The 22,845-nt window shown below is 37.0% G+C and overlaps 1 protein-coding gene across 6 annotated transcripts in view; it reads right to left on the bottom strand.

Moving 5' to 3' along the window:
• Positions 1-22,845, bottom strand: part of ASXL3 (ASXL transcriptional regulator 3) — a 188,673-nt gene that overhangs the window by 145,775 nt on the left and 20,053 nt on the right. For 4 of the 6 annotated variants that reach the window (XM_084964436.1, XM_084964438.1, XM_084964439.1 and 1 more), the window contains one exon: positions 9,802-9,888. Coding sequence is in view for 1 of the 6 variants with exons in the window: in XM_084964442.1 (XP_084820568.1) it covers positions 9,806-9,888 (83 nt within the window). In the remaining 5 variants the exon portion in view is untranslated. Of the gene's footprint in view, positions 1-9,801; positions 9,889-11,886; positions 12,009-22,845 lie in introns of all 6 variants that reach the window. The other 2 variants (XM_084964437.1, XM_084964442.1) reach the window with 2 other exon arrangements.

Here is a 22,845-nt window from a genome sequence, read left to right as displayed (position 1 = left end):
TTATGCTTTGAATGGTCACAGTTAGTGAGTTTCCCCAAAAACAAGTTCCAATTATACCTCCAATATCAACAAAAGAGTGAGAGTCCTATGAAGAAATGCTTTAAAGATTCCATTACCATTCTTCCATTACCTGAAGTATGTTTCCTACCCTCACAGCATCACCTTCTAAATCAAACAATAACAAGCTGCCTTTCATATATGTCTCAATACTGTCCATAAGCCCAATCTTCACTCAAGATCATCCTCCTCATGTTGTACAAGGTCATGACAGTTAAAGTTCACAGAAGGCTTTGCATCTTCCAAATCTAAATGGAAATTTAAAAAGTTTTCAACCCTATTTACAATTAGGCCATAAATGGAAAGAGTATACACAAATCCTCAGACTAGACTTTAATCTCAGTGAGTAATATGCATCGATAATCAACAGTTAGCCAGAAAGGCTGTTAAGGGGGTGGGGGTGGGGAGCATTTACTTGATAGAATCATATGACCAATATTTTTTAAAATAAAAATGTTATCAAGCTCAGGCCACAAATACTTAAAAAGGCTAAGTGTAGCTGGTACTGAACCAGACATCAAATCTCAGATTTGTCACTCACCAGCTGAATGAACTATCTCAAACTATGTATTCTCATCTGCCTCAGTTTCCCTTTCTGTAAAAAGGGAAATATAATATCATCAGCGTACCAGCTTCGAAAAATTTTATAAAGATAATAAATGTAAAATCCTTAGTATTGGGCCTAATATAAGTAAATGATCAAAGGATATTAGGTATTTTTTTAATCATCAAGTCCTGACTCATTAATTTGCTTGACATACTATATAAAGCATGGTAACTTGGCACTAGGTAAAATAAATTAAGAACACAAAGATGTGTGTCCCTAACCTTAATGAACTTATATTCATGATGGAAATACACTTCTTTTCGGAATATCACATAATTTTTTAAGAATTCAGGAAAGAACTTAGAAATTCCTAAATTTATTTTTTAATAAAAATACAAAACAATTACGTACTAGGCTGAAGATATACTTCACAGAGGAAAGGTTAAAAGGCATAACTGAATGACGAGAAAAGAATGGTTTGGAACCATGCTGTTAAATCTTCAAAAGCAGGAACTTCATTTTATTCATCTATTAATCCAGCAACTTCCACAGTCTCAAGAACATACCATGTGCTTAATAATGGAATGAAGATATGCCTTAAAGCTTCCACAAACCCCCCATGGTCTTACCCACTGAGCACAAAGGAGGCACTTGGTAGGCATTTAATTGAATAACATCTCCCCAACTTGTTTTCCTTTCCTCTGATGTCCTCTCATTTGAGCACTAAGCACCTGGAAAAGCTTGGTACCCACACACCTGAGCACAGTGAACCTGGCCAGAAGCTGCTTACCAACACACCAAAGACAGAGTTGAGCCTAAATACAAGCCACAAGCCTTTTTCAAAAAGGTTAATAGGAATCATCCCAATTTTAGAGAAAATCCCAGCCCACAATTATTGATCTGATTTTGCATAGGCATCTCAGGAGGTAGAGGATAAATAGTCCTAATTGTCCTGAAAGAACTAGAACTTATTCTTGGGAATTATGCACTGCAGCTTTTAAAAAACCTGGCTTAACAAAATGTCATAATTTTTATTCCTCTGAAAACAAATCAACTATAAAAAGAAGACCCCATGTCAGCATATCAACTGCTTTGCATTTGAATTATGTTGTCAAGTTCAAACAACGAAGCAAAACTAAAATCAGTTAGGCATGTGGCAATTAAGAGCATAAGCAATGAAATGAAAAGATAAGAAAACCACCACCTAGAAAAAAAAATTAAAGAAAATCACCCCAGTTAAATGCCTATTCCTCCCCAAAGATTTTCACCTGCATAGGATACTTAGAAAGACTCTCATACAATATAATTTTACATCCATTTCTGCACTGAAATATTTATAGAGTGCTCAGTATTTCTGGAGTAAATTATACCTAGATCTTGATAAAGCTGAAATCACCTAAATTACCTTTTTTGTTCAATTATTTGGAAGAATGGAGAAAGAAAGCTTGACAGAATAAAAAGTTGCATTAAGAAATGGCCATTTCAGAGCTATAATTGTACACCTTAGTGAATATTGATGTCTTGAGGGTTATATGCAATCACCACAGTTATTTTTACCAAAGGCTTCAAATAAAACCCAAATCAATTTGTTATATTAATATACACATTATATTTGAACATGAAACTTAAGCCAAGTATTCTACTGGTTTATGTTAGGAACAACATGTGAAAATACATATTAGATGTATGTAAAAACAGAAGCATAGTACACAGTTAAACATATTGTTATGAATACCTTTAAAGTTGAATCAGATACTCAAAATTCTAGAAAAATTCTATGGTAAGCCATAAATTCTAGAAGTGTAAAGTTTCAAATTTCGAATCACTGTTGTAAACTGAATTTTTGTGCCCACCCCTCAAGTTCCTATGCTGAAGCCCTAGTCCCCATTGTGGCTTTATTAAGAGAGTGATTAAGGCTGAAAGAGGTCATAAGGATGGAGCCTTGATCTGATGGGAGCTGTGTCCTTATAAGAAGAGATACTGAAGAGCTCTCTCTCCCTCTGCACATACACACCAAGGAAAGGACACAGCGAGAAGGTGGCTGTCTGCAAGCCAGGAAGAGAGGCCACTCCAGAAACCTACCCTGTGAGACCTTGACCTGGGGCTTCCAGCTTCCAGAACTGTGAGAAGATACATTTCTGCTGTTTAAGCCGCCTAGTGTACAGTGTTTTGCTATGGCAGCTAGAGCAGATTAACTAATCACTGTTCTTATGACTTCAACATGGGAACCAGGAGGAGTCCTTTTGCAAATTTATTACATTAGTTTGAGATATTCTACCCAAAAAGTACTTCCTCCCCATTCAGCAATCCAATGTCATAGACTCTTGTAGAACAATATGATAACCATCAGAAGTGCATGCAACACACATATTTTCACACACACACACACACACACACTGTACCTGAATGTCTCATGGGGCTCTACTTGTACTTTCCAAATTGTGAAAAGATTATGGAGGAAATTTCACAGCAAAAGGCAAGTACAGTTGACCCTTGAGCAACACGGGGGTTAATCCACATATAATTTAGAGTCAGTTCTTTGAATCTGCAGTTCCTCCATGTTTGCAGACTCAACCAACCACAGAATGTGTCGTATTGTAGCATTTACTACTGAAAAATATTCATGTATAAGTGGACTCACAAATTTCAAAAAACCAAGTTGTTCAAGGCTCAGCTGTAGTCAACTGTGGCTGCAACATCAGATGCTTGACTACAAAGGCTTTAAAGCTGCCCAAGTCCAGGCTGATTAGAGCTGTGCTGAGGAGTTGAAACCTGACCTTGAACGGTTTCAACGATCATTTTTTAACGCAGGAAATGCTTCCACGGTCAAAAATAATTTTATCATCCTTCTGAAGAGTGGTTTCAAAAAAAGTAACTTTAAGTTAAAAAAATTAATTATGATAGATTAGTTGTTTTAAAACAGTATAAATTATGAATTTGGATTTAACCAGTCTTATACCATTTAATTCAAAACTAATTATGTACAAAGCATAAAATATTAACAAACAACATCCTAAATGACATATTTCGGGAAGAACCAAATTCAAATATTAGAAATTCAAAATCTTATCTGAAGTATACTGTATGCATTCATATCCTAAACCCAACATCATCAGAATATCATGTTTATTCAGGTATCATGTGACTAGAAAAATTACCATGCCTGATTTCATCTAATTATATCCAAACATACAACTGACAATAGCTTTTGATTCATAGTTTATTAGGTGCAATATACTCTTTGGAATATTTTTGATTATCAGTTAAGAAACACTACTATAAATGTCAGTGTTTGAGGAAAAAAAAAAGATTTTTAAAAAGGTAGACCAGATTTCAAGAGATCAGGTAAGAAGATACTGCATTAGTCTAGTCAAAAAATTACAAGTGCAAAGAATGAATGGCAAACAGTAGGGACACAGAGAAAAAGAGCTGCAAAAGGGCATAGAACTGATACTACCCAAGGGCCAATCGGCCATGGGGGGATGGGCCAGAGAGTTAGGAATGACCCTGATTGAGATTTCCAATCTGAGTAATGATACGTAAAATTCTGTGGCAACTAAAATAAATTATTCTAAAGGCTTGCTAACACACACTGACGTACACACACCAACACACACACATAAATATATGCAGGTGCCCTATGGCTCTGTTTAATAACTCCATTGTCTCATTCATCCCTCTCTAAGTAGCCAACTGTACAGAGCATTTACACAAGGAGAGAGTTAGATGTGAGCCAATGGCAGGGATGACACTGTGAGTTAACACTGTAATTCTAAAATGCCCTGACACAAACAAATGAGACCACCCTTTCAGTATGAAGGGGGGGGGGTGCGACATGGAGTCTGGAGATAAGAATTGATTTTTCAGTTGCAGTTATTTGTGTTTCTTTCTTATCTTTAGACAAAACATTTCAGCAGTGAGAAAGAATCATCTCCTATAGCACTAATTAGAAACGTAAATCTCACCAAGAGAAATGCCAAGAAATTTTGTTTGTCACGATACATGGTAATGGAATTTTCTGACATTTTATCCCACTAGAAAAATGCGACATCTTTAATAAAACAGACTACAAAGTGGAGATCCTAATTTCAGCATATCATAACAGACTACAAAAACAGAGAACATGAAAAACCTTAAGACAAGTAGCTAAAAGCAAATTTATTCTAAGGATTACGGGGGGTGGGGATAAAAAGTTCTCATGGATACAAGGGCAATTACAAAATCGTGGGTTGTCAATTGCATGTTGAACATTGCAAAGTCAAAAATATGTCAATATTCTGAGTAATACCAAGCACAAGAGAGATTGTTTATAAACCTTTTCAAATGTCCCTACTGTGATGTGTTATTATAGGCCGCTGCTCTGTAAATGGCTGATGAAATCTAACATAGATTTCTTCTAAAGTGTCTATGGTATTGTAAAAATGTACCTCATAAATATTGTCCTGCCCCAACCCAATAGGTTTTTTTTTTATTGCTTTGTGATATGCCTTTATTTTATGACTGCCTCACCTCCATTAGAAAACTATTTACCTATTACCAAATAATAGGAAAACTATACCACAGTTCATGCTACATTAATGACGGGTATCTTGTAACAATAATGCCTTCCACGTAAGAAATTATCCCCTGCTGATGAATGATTGTTTGGCTCTCGCTAGGTTAGTGCTGCAAACCTCACCTCCTTGACCCTACTGCCCCTGGATGTGTCACGAAAACAGAGCACACATTTCTCCGGAAACATCACTTTTAAAATTACATGAGCAGAGAAAAACATATCCTTGGCATCGAAAATCACCCAGTCCTCTTGATAAAGGAATTATAACTTCTCAATAAGCAAACCAAAAACAGCAAAGCAGAATTAGGACAACCCCAAAAGTCATCCAAACCTACATGGTACCCGCAGGAACTTCTCTTTTTCTGTGAACATATGTTTAATTACTGCAGACAAGACTACAGTCTACAGTAGCACCCTCTCTCCCTGAGGAAGTGGGAATGTTTAGTCAAGCCATTCAAACAGGCATATCAAATATCCATCCATAAAAGCCGCAGGCTGGAATGTGCATATTTCTATCCCCTTTATACAAGTAACATGGCTCTTTGATTGATTATAAGATTCCAATCATCTGAAAAGCATTCCAAACAGCTATGTCTTATCAATTGTTGACAACTCACAAACAAAAAGTAACAGAAATACTGAGAATCAGGAAAGCAGGTACAGTACAGATGGACCAGAATAAAATTACATTGCTAGAAATCTTATTATTATATAGAAGGGAATTAAAACTTACCAAAAATATTTTCATTAAAAGATACAGTTCTAGGAGATCATGCCGTGATCATATTGTTAATTTTCCCCTACAAAAGCCCTATGTCCTTCTGACCATTTATTATATCCATATACCTTTTTAAAGACACATAGAGAGTGCTTATTTCAACCCAGCCTTTCAAAATAGAATTTAATCATGCACTACACATTTCATCAATAACTTGAAGATACACAGAACATATTAAAACACTGTCCTCTTTTTATCCTGTCTACTTGAAGATTACACAGTTTAAAGTATTGCTTGAAAAGAGGAAAAGGTACCATAAACTGTCAAGAATTTCACCTTAGTCAAATGAATTAATAATATCACATATCCTGAACACATTCAAATACTCATATCTGCTTTGTCAAAATTATTGGGTTTTTTTTTATTGTAAGTTCCAAGTTTAAACCAGAGGCACCTACAGTGTTTGAAAACAGTTAACAGCATAATAACCTTACTTGTTCACAGCTAATCTGCTAGAGACTACTGGCATGCATAAATTTAATGGAACTCCCACAAACCCAGTAGGTTCCTTTTGATTAAAACAAACAATTAAACAGGATAAAAAGACAAATTGGAATGTTAAAAAAGAAGCTTCTAACTCTAAATGCAAGCCAAAGTTATCACTAAGGACCAGCAAATTGACATCCTGAGGAAGATTATTTACTCAACAAATATTTACTGAGTATCTTCTGAATGCCAGGAGGATTGGGTACCCCGCCCTTAAAGAGCTCACAGACCAGCGGGAAGACAAACAAGGACAAATTTACGGTACAGTGAGGTCAGTGCAATAGTACACGAAATAAATTTGTTACTTCAAAACAAATGGTCTTGGAGTGATGATGACTAAAGGGCCAATCTTCTCTTTTCCAGAAATGCTAGGTACAGTGGTGGGCTGGCTGTTTGGCATGACCTCTCACTCATAGCGACCGCCAGAAGAATACACATTAGTAACCCCCCCAGGCCCGCCCCTGCATTTAATCAGGCATATCTGAAAGCCTGCATTTCTTAAAAAACACACCGTTAATAAATACCTAGAAACGAAACAGCTATGTGTGACCTCATGATGATGGAATTTCTAAATGTAACTTTACTTAAGAAAAGTAGATACAGTTACACTTCATTTACTCAGCTACCATAAATACTTGGAAAATAGCTCAGAATTTGGAAGGTAGTACAACAGTACCTTAGGCAGGCAAAATAAATGTCAGAATCTGCTCCCTAAGGCAATATACATAACATGAAGGAAAGCTGAAACCCTTTCAAAATCTATACACTCCTTTTATTTTAGAGATGATCCTAAGAGGCAAGCTTGAAAACAAGGGGAGAGTGGCCACAGATACACTAGCATAAGTAACTGTCACAACTGGCAAGAGGGAGGATTCAAAGAAACAAAGAAATGAGAACACAAAATGCACAGTCTGAGGCCCTTTGAACAAAGCTGATTATACAGACTAGAACTAAAAACAGAACTGGGGGCTCTTTCTTCACCTGTCCTCTTTCCTATTTAACTTGCGAATTTCCTGCTCGTACCTCAAATAGTACGGTACAGGTTCATCAATACTTATAACAACAAATGGGTTTTTTTCCCTTCACAGAAGGACATAATAACAGGGCGGGGGGATGGTAAGGAGGGAGGGTTGTATTTAGAGGAATGGGTTATGCTTTCCATTTCAATGTCTGGAGTCTTTATAAAGAAGCTGTTTTGTGTTGTGTTTAACAACTTAAAGCCCTTTAATATAACACTCTAGGAAGACCAGCATCTTGAAAAAATATGAAAAAAAAAAGGCTGTTACAATCATAAGTGCAATTAAAATCCTGTTCAGGGCCATGGTACAAGAATTTTATATCTCAAGGTACATAATAACGGATAACAGACCACATGCGCCTGTGGAGAAGAATATCATAAGGAACAAATTTCAAATGTCTGGGTATACGAGATGCTTTTTATGCCTGTATAGGCAGATTCCTCTGGCTCAGAGCCTGCATTTGACAGGAGTTGATATCCTTAGTTTTTACCCCTTCTTTTATTTTGGCTGCCCCACAAACATTTTTCAGTGCTTTCTAAATGGCATAAATATTTTCAAGGGTTTTTGACAGACATCAGGAGAAAATTCATTTCCAGGTGTCCCCATCTTGTTCCCTCACTCCTCACACTGACATCTGGCTTAGAAGAACAGGATCCCCTCTAAGAGAGCTGCTAGGCTCTGTCAGCAGCTTCCCTGCCCATCGTTACCTCCACCTTGTCGGGGGACAATTATTGCAAACAGTCTAGTTACATCATCTCAGGCTCCTTCTTCAGAACAGGCAGAAAAAGCCTCTGAAACAGAGATGAAAAACAGAGCCTAGCTGTCCTATACGCCACTAAATTGTGATGTTTGAATTTGCAAAAGATGCATTGTAAACAGTTAGAAGCTGATGTGACTCATGTTACAGCCAGAGGAGTTACAGGTAATACTGATCTTCTAGGAAAGGTTGGTCCCAGGAGGACACTCATTTCTCTCAGCAGGTTCCATCTCCATATCAGATTCAAAAGGTAGCTCTGCAGGCTTGATTTTCACCAAGCTGGGACCACTGTCTTCTCAATGGCTTATAGGTAGACAACCTCATGCAATTAAAAAAACTTCACTCAATGTAACATGGATGATTAGATATACATATGACCACAGCTCTATGGTTATTTTACCCTGTAACAAAACTTTTATTTTTTTCTCTCTCTCCTTGAGTAATATCACTGATATGGTCCTGAACTGCTCACCAAGCTGGGACCATTGTCTTCTCAATAGCTTATAGGTAGACAATTTCATACAATTAAAAACTTGACTCAATGTAACATGGATGATTAGATTCACATATGACAGCTCTATGGTTATTCTACCCAGGAACAAACTTTTTTTTTTTTCTTCTCAAGTAATATCATTGATATGGTAATATGGCCCTGAATGCTGTACAAAGCCAACACTGAAAAAATCCATAACTAAACAAACATAAAAATCATCATAAACAAAATGTAGTATATATCTATACAGTAAAATATAAAGTATGATTTGGAAGCAAAAAAAAAAAAAATGAAGTACTGATTCATGCTACAAAATGGATGGACCTTGAAAACATGATGCTAAATGAAAGAAGCCAGTCACAAAAGGCTACATACTGGGTAATTCCATTTACATGAAATGTCCAGAATAGGCAAATCCACAGGTATAAAAAGTACATCAGTGGTTGCCAGGGGCTAGGGAGAATAGGGACTGACCATTAATGGGTCCAGGGTTCCATCTTAGGGTGATGCAATGTTCAAAAACTAGATAGTGGTGATGATTGCACAGTTTTGTGAATATAGTGAAAACTACTGAATTGTACATTTTAAAAGGGTGAATTTTATGGTATGTGACTATCTCCACAAACCTTTTCAAAAGGCTCAATAGTTGATTAATGATGCTCTGAGTGGAGTAATTCTAAATATAAGAGGACTAAATTTTCAAGCACATTCATTGGCACTTGGAATTTTATCAGAGCGAGTTCATCTTTGGATCTTGGAATTTATCTACTAAGGCTATAAAAGTGTTTCTCTTTCACTACTCTCAGAAACAAAATCTCCTCTTACAAAAAAAAAGAAAGAGGAATAACTCCAATTACAGGCTAATTCACACAGTGCTGTTCTTTGTTAATGAAGTACATTCCATAGCAATCCATCTAATGTAATTTATTAAGCCAGCAGGTAGTTCCAAGGAAATCTTGGGTCGCTCAAATATTTGGCAGTCACAAAAGAACTTGCAAGTAATTCCTTAATTCACAATAGACTATAACATCAAAATCTAGATACACTTGTTTTGCAATTAGTAGCAATTATGATTCAGTGAAAATAGAAAATGTTGTAAATATGAATACTGACCTTGTTTCTTTTAACCCTTCTTTCTGAATGACTTCCAGTATCTGCTTTGCTGTCATTGGTGAGTTGGGGTGTTTTTCTAGTGCCTAAAAAATAAAAATAAACATAAGAGTCCTAAATTACTGCATGGAAGCACACAAGATGAAAATATGTGTGAATCATGCAATATTTCCTTAACATTTTAAAGGGGGAAGGGACTGTTATGCCAAAACTAGGTCCCATCACACAGATCAGGTGTCCAAAGTGAGAATTTTTTTTCTGGACATTTATGGCAATTTCTGCAACATATAGGGGCCATTCTATAAAAGTGTCACAAAGGCATACACACCAAAAAAAGAAATGTTAAATCAAGTAACACCAAGTTAATAAAGGTATATAATTTCCTTTATTAAAAATTGCTAATATTTTATGTTTAAAGTCATGTTCTCAGGCTGTTAAAATGTTTCCCAATTTTCCGGGGCCTTGGAAACACAAGCCTGAATACTACCAATAGCAGAGAACAAACTGCTGGTCAAAAGTAACCTCACTGGATTCACACTTTGATCAACTTCTTTTGCATAAAAATAAATTAATAAACAAAAACCCTTCACGGCCAAAATGGAAAAAAATCCTACAGAAACCCAAGTATCTCACTACAGTGTGTTTTCCAGTTCAGCTCAGTTTCCTTTCTTTTGCCTTTTCCAATTTATTTCAAATAAACCCCTGCCTCTTCCCTTCAGCCTAGCTCAGTTTTATGAACTGAGTCCTATTTTCTTTCTCTCCCCTTTTGTTCTCCCTATTGTTGAAGAGGAAGGGAATTGTCTTAAACAAAGTATGGGGAATATATGGGATAGTAGTTCGTTATTTCCACAGGCATTAGACCCTCAGCTCTGGAAAGCAAGCTCCTTTATTTATCCAGGGACATAACTACACGTAGTGAAAGCGGTAAACAACAGTGCCCACACTGCTCACCAACAAGGTCTATGGGGCCACCTCTGCGTGCAAGAAACAAGTCTATACACATCTTCACAATGATGTCCTCCAAGGATAGATGATACCAAAATTTTCTGTACAGGAGCTTCTGCAGAAATCATGGCCCCATGCAACTTAGTAACTCTAGACTCCTAATTTATGATTATTCACCAGAGTTGTCATAATTATTAATAATTAACAGGGTCACTCTAAAGGCTTCTAAACGTGGTTCGAATGATCTCTTCTTATCAATGGCTACATTTCAACTGGGTCACAAGCAAGGCTTCTGCTCATCAAGGTTCTCCAGTGAGTTCCAAAAGCCTGCCCTGCTTCACCGTTAGGGCCACGCTCCCGTTCTCCCCTTTCTCATTCCCAGGAAATGCCCCCATTTTCCCCAGTCTGGATCAATCGCTCAGCTGCAGTTGGTAAATTCTTTAAAGAATACAGAAACAGGAGCTATACTGGAGAAAGGGTATAGCAACAAGTATGTCAACAGGAAAGAAGGAAAACTGTCCTCATAGGCAGGAGGAGAATACGGGAGAGCTGAGCTGAAAACTGTGAAGGAGGGGGAAGAAACATAGGCATAGCTGTGTCGGGAAGAGGACTCAAGTGTAAAAATATTGGTTTTACAAAAAGGCAAGAAGGAAACTGCATAATAGAGCTGAAAGGGGAAAAGATTAGGTCACAAAGAAAGGCATAGATATAGACATGAAAACAAAAAAGCCAACAGAATTTTTAAAATAAGAAGAACTAAGTAGAACAGTGCGTACTTATGAATTACTGAAAGGAGATGCTGTGGTCACATGGACTATATACACGGTGGGCACCACCCCAAATGAGAGGCAATGCTGGGGACACTAATGGTCTCTTAGAAAAGATATGGGCAGAAGGTCAATAGAAACAGACATACACAAGTAAGCAAGCAAGGAAGAGGGGAAACTGGCAGGGAGAGACACAGAATGGCAGAAAGAGGGGGACAGAGGAGAAGAGAGAGAAAGGAGGAAAATTGAGCTGAACTGGGAATATCCAAAAGGCCAACTGATTCAATCTAGAAAGGGCCGAAGAGGAAACCCCAGTGTACTAGGTCACGTTTTAATGGAAAGTTGGGTGCACTCGAAAGTGGGGTTACTCACTGTGGAGGACTCCCTGTTTCTCTTCCTGAGTACAGGCCCCTCAGCACACCTGGGCAGCTCCTCCCAGCAATTGAGAGAATTTGGATAGCCCTGTCCCCTTCTCTATGACATCACATCCTACTCTACAAAGGAAGTAAAAGTGCCAAGAATTACATCATGAAGTGGATGAGAGGCAGGAAGGAAATGATGAAGCCACACAAAACACCAGAAGGCACCCTCAGTTCCTGCAAGACAGAGAAAGGTGACAGAGAAGGAGAGGGTCCTGGAGGTGAACAAGCTTCACTGAACTAGCTGTGTGAACATTCAGAGAACAAAAGGTAGAGAGAAATTACTTTCACGGAACAAGACATTGATAGCATCAAAATAATGTGACACGTTCCAGAGACATGAAACAGACTCGCAGGCAGCCATACTCAAACACGACAGTGGGAAGAAGCCAAAGTGAATCTACAGCCCCAAATGTCAGACTGAGCAACTGCCCACTGCTCTCATGATGGGTGTCTTGGCTGTGAAGTGTTAGGGCTTCATATATTGTGCAAAATTATACTTTCTGGATTATTTTTCTTGATGTTTTTGCATACAACTAGTATTTGAGTATGTCTTCATGGCTATGCCATACTTATTTTGAATTTAATACCTTCTTCCAATTGCTTTCCACCTTGTACATACCTCTTTAGAAACAGGGGTCAGGGTGCAACAGAGCAGGGAAAGGAGTATGATTATTCATAGCTTTTAATATTATGTCTCATAATAAGATTTTTTTTAGAAAGAAGACCAATACATATTTCAGATAAAACAGGATCAAACCTCTTGGACAATAATGATATAACTGTGACAAAGTAGGAGATCCAATTTTAAAGCTCACCATGAATCATAGTTATTTAAAATAATCTTCTTTTCTGATTGTAAAAACTGGAAAAACGCAAAGTCATACCTATATTATAGAAAATAAAACGTACCCATAAGCTTACAACCAAGAATATTAACCACTGCTAATACCTGTGTTTTCCTTCCACTTTTTTCTATTCATACATACTTTTAAAACATAATTATATATAGTAATGTATGCATTGTTAGCTGTCTTACTTTTCTTCATGTAATTTAAATTCTCCAAAATGGCCACCATAATTGACACTTAACTGAGGAAAATAATGGACCTTGTTTTGAATGTTCAATTAATAAAAATACATTTCCGAAGAACATAGAGAATGTAACATTCTTAGACTATTGTTGAGTCAAAGGATGTGAGCTCTGTCATGTCTCTTGATACACTGCCAACTGTTCCCAGAAATATTTTCACAATTTATACTCTCACCAAGCTGAACTGAATCCACCCCTCTCCCCAACTTTGCCAGTATTAAATATTATCTTTTTAGTAATATTTGCCAACAGAGTAGGTCAAATAAGTTTAATTCATTGTTATACTAATTACGCCTTTGTAAATACTTATGAGAACAAAGATTTTTTCTCAAATGAATATCATATGGGACATGACATGGGAGAATACTATTTTTCTTATTAATGTGTAAAAAGTTATTTACGTAGTAAGGATAGCATTAATTGCTGTGCATATGAATAATAGATCTTTATTCCATTTGCTGTTTATTTTTTGGATATTTAGGGAGATATGCAAAGCTTACTATATTCACATGAACAACTCCATCAGACTTTTCCATCATGACTTCTACTCTTATGTTTAGAAATTCCTTTTATAATTATCTTCAAATGTTTCTTGAAAGTATTTTATGCTTTCATGTTTTAATTCATCTCGAATGTGTCTTTTTGCATCAAGGTAAAGCACTAACTTAAGCCACTACCTCCTTTATGTTAGTCAAGATTCCCCAATATATTTGTTTTATAAGCCAGCCAAACATCTCTACCATATACTAATACTAGGATGATGAAAACTCTCTTGGAGGTGAAGCCAACATATAAATGTGGGAACCTGATACATAAAATGTACAAAAGCAGAGCTGATGCTGAGCTGGAGATGCGAGTGCTCAGAGCCTCCATACTTAACTCCCTCTAATAGCTAAAGGCACTTCTGGGAATTTTCAGGGTCTCTGAAATAAACTGCAAACCACTGTCCTTGGGGCTCATCCAAGGGTCCTGCAATGTTCCTCTGATCTTTGCATCAATTGCTATACCAGAAACAGCCTGTTTAAACTGCTATAACACTACAATACACTCCACTCTCTGGATAGGACACACTGCTCTCATTATTCCTTCTTAAATTTTTCATTGTTCAGTTCTTTCTATCTCCAGATGAAATTTAGACTGGAATTAAAGGAGACATCTAATTAAAATTTTAAAACATTGTTCCATGTGTTTAAGTTTTATTGTATAAACTGTAGTAAGCTTTTTATTAAGTGCTTTATACTTTTGGTTGCTATGATGAATACACTTTTCCATATAATATGCTCACATTTTATTGTTCATATATACAAAAGCCACTGAACTGTGATACTTATTATCTATATGAACAGTTAATTGAATTTGTAATAGTTTTAATAGTACAGAAGTACAGCATCATATTTTCTACAAAAGCTGAGAATCGTGCCACCTTTTCAAAGCCCCCTACATTGTTTACTTTGGATAAAAAGTAATCTTTCCTAGTCTCTTTCAAAAAAACATTTTGCTGAGAACTGAGACGGTTTATAATTTATTTCTTCAAAAACAGGCCCCTACAACTGCCATTTCCCCCAGAATATCCACGGCTAGAATTATTAGAGCTCGCACTGCCAAGAGAAGGCTGTCATTAGAAAACTACTGGCCAGATATCACTGTCTCTTCTATACAAATCAGAGTCTGTTACAGCCTTCAATCCTCACATAAAATGCCCTTTCTTTCTTTGTAAAATGGATTGTTCTCCGGTGTTAGAGCCGTATTTGTGATTCCCCTCAACTATCTCTCCTCAAGAGCTGGGTCTTGCACTTCTCATGCTTCTGCCTCATGCACTCAAGTCCCTTCAATTCTCAACCACCTTCTTTCTTCTGCACTGCTGCTCCCAACAGGTTTCAAATTCAGCTTTGCTCTCCAAAAGGGGAATTAGGACACAAAGCACACGTATAATCAGCCGCCTTCCTAGCAATGGATTCCCTTGTCTTATTCGAAGGATGTGAACAGATGTACAGAACTGGCGAACACAACACTGGATGTCACCTTCTTTACTGAGGTGACTAACTCTATAAGAGCCTATCTCAAAGACATTTAGATTCATGCAACTTGGAGGCAAGACAGACTGTTGTCTCCAAAACCTCTTTCCCCAGATTTCTATATGCCCCAGTAATAGGAGGAAAAAAAACCCCTGCAAAATAGGACAGCAACATGGTTAAAAGAAGGAAGGAGATGTTTGCTAAATCACTGAGGACACAGACCATGTTAAAACTGTATTTTTCTGCTTTAGATTCATTCTTTCAGTACTTTTGTAGTCCAGAAATACCATTTCTCAAACATTTTAAAGCTTACTCAAGACTTTTTTGGTGTCTCTCAAACAGAAAGTCATCTCAAGTTATCCTAAGATAAACACATTACACCGGTGTTCAACTAGGGGCTGAAGTCTTGGCCTTTTAAGCCCTGAAGAAAATTTTCTGAACTTAGTTACTGGACTGCAGAATAAAAAGATTTCCATAATTTAGGAGTTCCCGTCATGGCTCAGTTGTTAACGAAACTGACTAGTAACTAGAAGGATGCAGGTTCAATCCCTGGCCTTGCTCAGTGGGTTAAGGATCCGGCATTGCCATGAACTGTGATGTAGGTTGCAGACATAGCTTGGACCCAGCATTGCTGTGGCTGCGCTGTAGACCGGCAGCTACAGCTCCGATTTGACCCCTAGCCTGGGAACCTCCACATGCTGCAGGTGCAGCCCTAATAAAACAAACAAACAAAAAAAAGATTTACATAATTTAAAATCACATCAATGATTCACATTTGGATTTGTAGAATCTAAAATAATATGAAACATCAGGCTCTCTCCCTTTCTCTAACATAAAGCATCTTCCTTTAAACCATGTTGGCAGATCATCAAAATGTTTATTAGTTATTTAAGGTCTCATGTATTAGGTATAATGATTTGGGGGTTATAACAATAAACCATAATACAGCTCTCTACAGAGTGTTTATGAACAATACATATATTATTTAATTTGCTTACATACAACATTTATTTTTTAATCCTTATAGGAACTCTGTGAGATGCAGAGAAGAAGCAGGATTAACTTCCTCTGAGATGTACAAAGTTGCAGTAATTGGCCCAAGGTCATAAAGTGGAAGGACAGGACTTGTATACATGATGATATTGATCATGACAATGTTTAAATACAATAAGAGCAGCTAACACTTATTAGACAACTCTTCCAAGCTAAGTCTCTTGAGGTTTCACTTGTACAATAGACTCCTGGATTCATATATTTAACATTCCTTATTGTTACTGTTCTTGAGAAATCTCAAAGGTCCATGTCATTTTGATAAAACATGAATTTGAATGGATGGTAGTAGTGAGATGAGGAAATGAATCACGTAAAAAGTGACAGCTCCTTGTCCACTGCCCAATAGCTTTACCTCGATTAGGTTACTCTCTACTCCTAACACACGAGGTTACGAGCTAAGGGTTTAAAGAAGACTCTTACAATTTTTTATTCCAATTGCATGCATTTGATGGGGAAATGACATTCTGTAGTAATATTTGTGAATGTGTGACTTAAAAGATGCAGAAATTTGTTATAATAACCTGAAAATTGGACCTACTTCACTCAGAAGAAAGGAGACTCGGAGATGATAAAGTGGGGAGTTTAGCCAACACTGAAGGTTGCTCCTTCTATTAAGTTGAACTGCCTCTCCTCATGAGCACAAGGCTTTTGCAAAAACTGAGGACCTCCAATCAAGCGATTATATTATATGCAGGATCTACCTCATGATCCCCATTTCAGCAATCTCATACCTTAACAATCAGATGTTTCCTTGAATTCTCAGGTAACGGTTTAAACTGTACTTTTGGTAGCACCTATTGGAACTGTCATTAATTAGCATTATCTGTTTAATGATTCTTCCAGCTACACTGCCAGCGTCATGAGATTGAAAACCTTGGTCCTCCTTCATGTCTGCCTTGTCAGATTATAGCACCGTTCCACAGGCTTTGATAAAGACCGAGTCAGTTTTGAGTTGCTGTATATTAGGAATTTTTATAGAATAATAAAGAAGGTTACAAGCTTTGGAGCCAGATGAACCAGGAGCCCCTACTCAATAGTTGTCTGATCTTAGATAAGATATTTAACCTTCCCTGAATCTCGGCTTCTTCATTTCCTTGTTTATAAAAATGGTGTGAGGACTAAATGAGTTGGTGAGTGTAAAGTGCTTATTATTTCAGTGCGCCAAATGACTGCCTTCAGCAACCTGTGTTAATAAACATTGGCTAATACTACCGGCTGGGGGAAAATACTCACCCTTTGAGCATGGCCTAGAAACATGAATCTTTTCAACACAAAGAAGAGAGCTATAAAAAAGTTTTTAAAAAGACACTGGATGTGGTCTCTCTTTGAGATTTTCTGTGTAGACTGCACCAGGCTTTCTACAAATCAGGTTAGACACATATTGCCACCCCTCCCAGAGCCTGATCACGGCCAAATTTATCCCACTGAGGATTCAGACGCAAACCTGCACCACGCGGCGCCGGGTTTCATCACCCCACAGCCTTTCTCTCTGTGTTTAACGAGAGGGATTATATGATGCGGCACTCTTTTAGACACTGCTCTGTTACCTAGGAAGAAAAGCACCCTGCAGGGACAAATTATCCTATTATGCTTGTGTTACAAACCAAGGAAAAATAGAGAATATCAGCAGAAACAACTTCCTTCCAACAATATATACTTAAAGACAAACTTTCGAGCAACTATGATATATAGTATCATAGAATACCTGGCAAGGAAATTGTCTTACAAGGAAATTATTTTGGTTGCCCAGCTTCATAAAACCTGAGCACAGCTGAGAGTAGCGAGATGACTTTCTAGGCCTAGAAGAGCTTCAGAGAGTGATCACCATTTATTTATTTGTAGATAAAATTCTATTCAACTGAGAGATGACTTCTAATTTCCTGTGGGATTCTGGCAACCTTGTTCTACCTCAGTAAGTTCCTAATCTTTCCAAACTGTTGACATTCCTTTTATGCACAGAAAGAAAACAAAGTGAGAGACATGCAGGATTTTCCACCATGTTCTTAAAAAGGTAAAATGAAAATACGAAATGATTATTTAAATGATACCTATGAAATCTTTTTTTAAAAGCCAAACATCTGGGAGTTCTCATGCTGGTGCAGCAGAAATGAATCCAACTATGAACCATGAGGTTGCGGGTTCGATCCCTGACCTTACTCAGTGAGTTAAGGATCCGTCGTTGCCCTGAGCTGTGATGTAGGTCGCAGACGTGGCTCAGATCTGGCCGTGCTGTGGCTGTGGCGTAGGCCGGCAGCTACAACTCCGATTAGACCCCTAACCTGGGAATCTCCATAAGCTGGGGGTGTGGCCCTCAAATGCAAAAAAATAAGAGTCAAACATCTATTTAATGAAAAAGAAATACTTATGCCACAGAAATGTGAAGATAGTCTACTCAGAACCTAATGATTATTAAAAAGTTTGTTCTGTGTATTGAAAAACATTCTGTTTTCCTATTATTTCTACTACATAGCCCCAGATTTTCCCTTGGACTGTGGGAAAAAAAATTTTTTTTGGTCTTTTGTCTTTTTAGGGCCACACCATGGCATACAGAGGTTTCCAGGCTAGGGGTCGAATTGGAGCTACAGCCGCCAGCCTAGACCATAGCCACAGCAACGCCAGATCCAGCCATGTTTATGACCTACACCACAGCTCATGGTAATGCCGGATCCTTAACTCACTGAGAAAGGCCAGGGATTGAACCCGCATCCTCATGGATACTGGTAGGGTTCGTTACCACTGAGTCACTATGGGAACTCCTGACTGTGAAAATATTTAACATTAAATTACAAGCATTTTTCTACTATGAAAGCTTAAAGTAAGGTAGTTTTGTTACATGAGTTTGTAAAATGGGATCCAACAGTTTATTCACATGATATGTTGCCACCTGTTTGAAAGCACTATTAGGGGCCCAGCCTCCCTTTATTCTTAGGCTAATGGTTCCTTGGTGTCTTCCATCAATCCTCACATAAATTAGCTTGCAGACTACTTCCCAAAACACCCTTCTTTGAATATTCTTGAGTTTACCAATATCACTTATAAAACATGAAATCTTCAAGAACTATACTAACTGAAATAAATTAGCTAAATACCATTGATATTCTAAATATAGTTTTCTTGAAATGTGATCTGCATAGTAAAATTATTACTTCTCCTCTTCTTAACTCATACAATTACACTAATACAACCTAAAACAACACTTGCTCTTTTTCAGCCATCCTCACACTGTCAATCAACTACAACTTCCACATTTTTCAACATTTGCTTCTGAAACCACATGCATAATTCTCTGGTATATTTTCCAAACTTGTTGGACAGAAATGTATCTATAATGAGCTAGTGTCTGTTTCAATCCATTTTTGCAGGCTCTGAAATGCTGTTACTCCCTAATATCTAATTATTTAATGGAATAGGTAAGGTTTGTGGTATCCACAAATTTGAGAAATATTTGCCTCAGTTAAATTTCATCTTTTCAGGTGCAAGTTGTTCATCCAAGCTTATAAAGTTCTTTTGGAATCATTATTTTCTTGTCCAACTGTGCAGTTTCCCTTTTTATTCAATGATGTCCACCTATTTGACAAGCAGGATTTGATGAATTAGTCCAAGTTTTTCATGACAGGTGAATCATGTAATGAAAAACGAAGCAACAAACTGTGTGTTTGTCGCTGGGATCTCCTTTCAAAATGATACTGATTACCCAATCAATATACTTTGTCTACAGAAGTTCAACCTGGTGAAAAATTCATTTAATTATATTACCGCCCAGTTCATATTTGTCCATCACTTTTATAGGAGTTCCACAAGAGACTGTGTCAAATGACCAGCTGAAATCTAGCTCTGACAGGCACATTCTCCTGCTGATGTCTAATAATCCTATCAAAAATAAATTAATTTAGTTTGACATGAATTAACTTAGAGAATCCATAATACCTTCCAGGGATCACTACTTCCATTTCTGACTATTAATATACTCTGGAATTTGACTGAGAGTTGAGATAAAGGTCAACAGCCTGTGATTTTTTTTTTTAAATTTTTCCTCTTTTTAAAATAACCATAGGGAATACCCAACAGTTACTTTGAATCAAGCATTATTCTAACAAGCATATAAACTCACTTAATTCTCAAAACAACCACCTTAATCAAATATAGGGACTATGACTGCCCGTTTTATGGATGACAGATGAGGGAAGTAAGACACGGAGGTGTTAATTTGATTCTACCAAAGTCACAGAGCAACAAAGTGGAGGCACCAAGATTTAAACCCAGGTGGTTAAATTCTTGGACAATTACCCCCCTGTTCTCTGTGATTTTCCCCAGGTTTATCAGCAGCATACTTGATCATTATCTGTAAGTTTTTTTCGCTATCTTATCATCAAGCTCATATTCTGTTGTTTCCTATCCCATTCTGTATTATTTTCCTTATCACATCTTCTTTTTAAAATATGTATTAGTTTAAAGAAGAAAATACAGTGAAATGTTTCAAAAATGAGAAACCATGCCAGATGACAACGTTATTGTGACTCTGACCACAAACACGGTACTGATTCCAAGGCAGCTCAAATACAGAGGCAAACAGTTAACTCCTATTAGCTGAATGAAAGGAACACTGGTTTGTCAGAGCTGGTAAGTTTTCCTATTTCTAAACTAAGAGAACTGCCTCATGTAAATTCATACAGAGGCACTGGGTAGAAAGAGACAGCATCTTCAATGACAGTTTGACAAAAGCAAACAAACATATAAATCTGATGGTAGAAATCATAAAAATCTAAAAACAGCATAAAAATATAACAATTGAGACTAATTAGGTGAAATAAGCCAGGTAGATAGTATTACCCAAGGTCCAATATGATTGAGATTATATATCCTAATGACAACCTGGAGTTTATATTTTAGTACTACAGGTAGATAGGATGACTCTGAAAAGCAGGCTAGCGGATGGCGGAAGAAAATACTACGAAAATTACAAAGCTTAATGTGGATTTTTGTCCACATATGGGAGACAAAACACTTGTGCATATGGACATCTACAGCAAAAGCCACAATTCTGATTCTGAGGCAGCAATCAGATGAGACCTCAAATTTCTTTATCTTGGGAATCCTTACAAGAAGCCCATGTTAATAACAGCAGGTAATACATAATGCTAGAAAGCACTTTGTAATAAAAAACAGGCTAGGCACTTTTATAAGAACTTGGCTTACGTGAACACATTTAGTTCTCATAATCACCTACCAAAGTACGTATTACCTTTTTTTTTGTAGATGAGAGAGGTGAGATGCAGAGAGATTAATTCGCTTATATCTGGCTGGTCCCAAGTAATAACCAGAACCAGGGTTCAAACTCATGCCCTCAGACTCAACGTTTGCACCACCACAATGTGCTATCCCCACAGAATGCTACCTTGTAGCAAACAGTGCAAAATTACTTGGAGGGTAATTTAGAAGTACTATTAAAATGTAAATGATTAGTGGTCCCATTTGTTGACCCTACTTCATCTTTAGGTATTTTTCTTACAGAAATCTTCAGTTCAATCCTGCATTTTCAATACAGCATCATTCGAAATTTTTTTTTACAGAGACACAATCCAAGAGGAAGAGGGCTAAATATATGAAGGCACACACAAACCACAAAACAATACACAGCCACTGGAAAGAAAATACAGAAAGATATCCAGGAGAAAGCAATGAGGACATCCACACACATATACCCACAAACCCCAGTCACACACACATTCACACCATATAAAAATATTCAAACAGTTAATAATCATTACCCCGGAGAGTGATAGAAGAGCAAAAGCTGAAGGAGGAAATTCTATAGTTTTAAATCATTTTTGTATTTAGAAGCACAAATTAATTCCATAATCTTTAAATTATATATTAATATGTCTATATTATATAATTTATATTGTATGCATATATTACATAAATTACATAATACTTAATAACCAACTTGAAAATAAGTTCCAAAACAAAATAAAAATGAACATTCAAACAACAACAGGCACAGCTATATACCTTATACTGTAGAGTATTGTGGAGCAAAGAAAAGACAGGTATATTGAATTTTTTCCAAAGCAAACATTACTCATCATTCAATCTGAGTCAGGAAAATTCTTCAGTGTTATGCTCACAGACTAGCCTGAAATGACACAGCATCCAGATGTAGCTGCCAGAAGGAATTAGTTGCAAAATGTATCCTGAGATAATTGTAGAAAATGACTTTGTTATATGGGATTATTTGATTCTGACCACTTACATGTTGAAGAATGACAAAAACAATGATGTTTGCTTTGTCACAGTTAATAGTAACCCTTTTCTCCTGACTAGTTAGACAACAGCATCACCTCCTCAATAATTCATTGATTTAACAAATATTTACCAAGCACACACACCAAAATGAAATACAATAAAACATGTCATTACCATCTCTGGAGACACTTATCTTCTGGTTTACTAGAGCTGAGGAGGGGAGGGTGGTAAACAGCTAATTGACTTAGAAATGACTGAAAAGGAAAGAGACTAAGCCCCCTCTTCTTTCACATTCACTCAAAATGCTAATTTATTCTACATAGAAATGACCCTTTCCTACCCTCTCCCAGTGATGGTGATGATTATCATGATATTTTTTGCTTTTTGGTCATTGTTTTATTTCTAATTATCTGGCCCATGGTAAGCACTTAAGAAAAACTTGCCTAATTAATGAAAACAACATGAATAAATGGAGGAGTTCCCTGGTGGCATAGAGGGTTAAGGT

The sequence above is a fragment of the Sus scrofa genome, chromosome 6 (assembly GCF_054392235.1).
Source record: "Sus scrofa isolate SSC_HxYL_T2T_F1_AM1 chromosome 6, Sscrofa_HxYL_maternal_Yorkshire_Landrace_v2.0, whole genome shotgun sequence".
In the NCBI taxonomy this organism is placed as follows: Eukaryota; Metazoa; Chordata; class Mammalia; order Artiodactyla; family Suidae; genus Sus; species Sus scrofa.
Note: the sequence above shows the minus strand (reverse complement) of the source record. Positions and strands in the feature narration are given on the sequence as shown.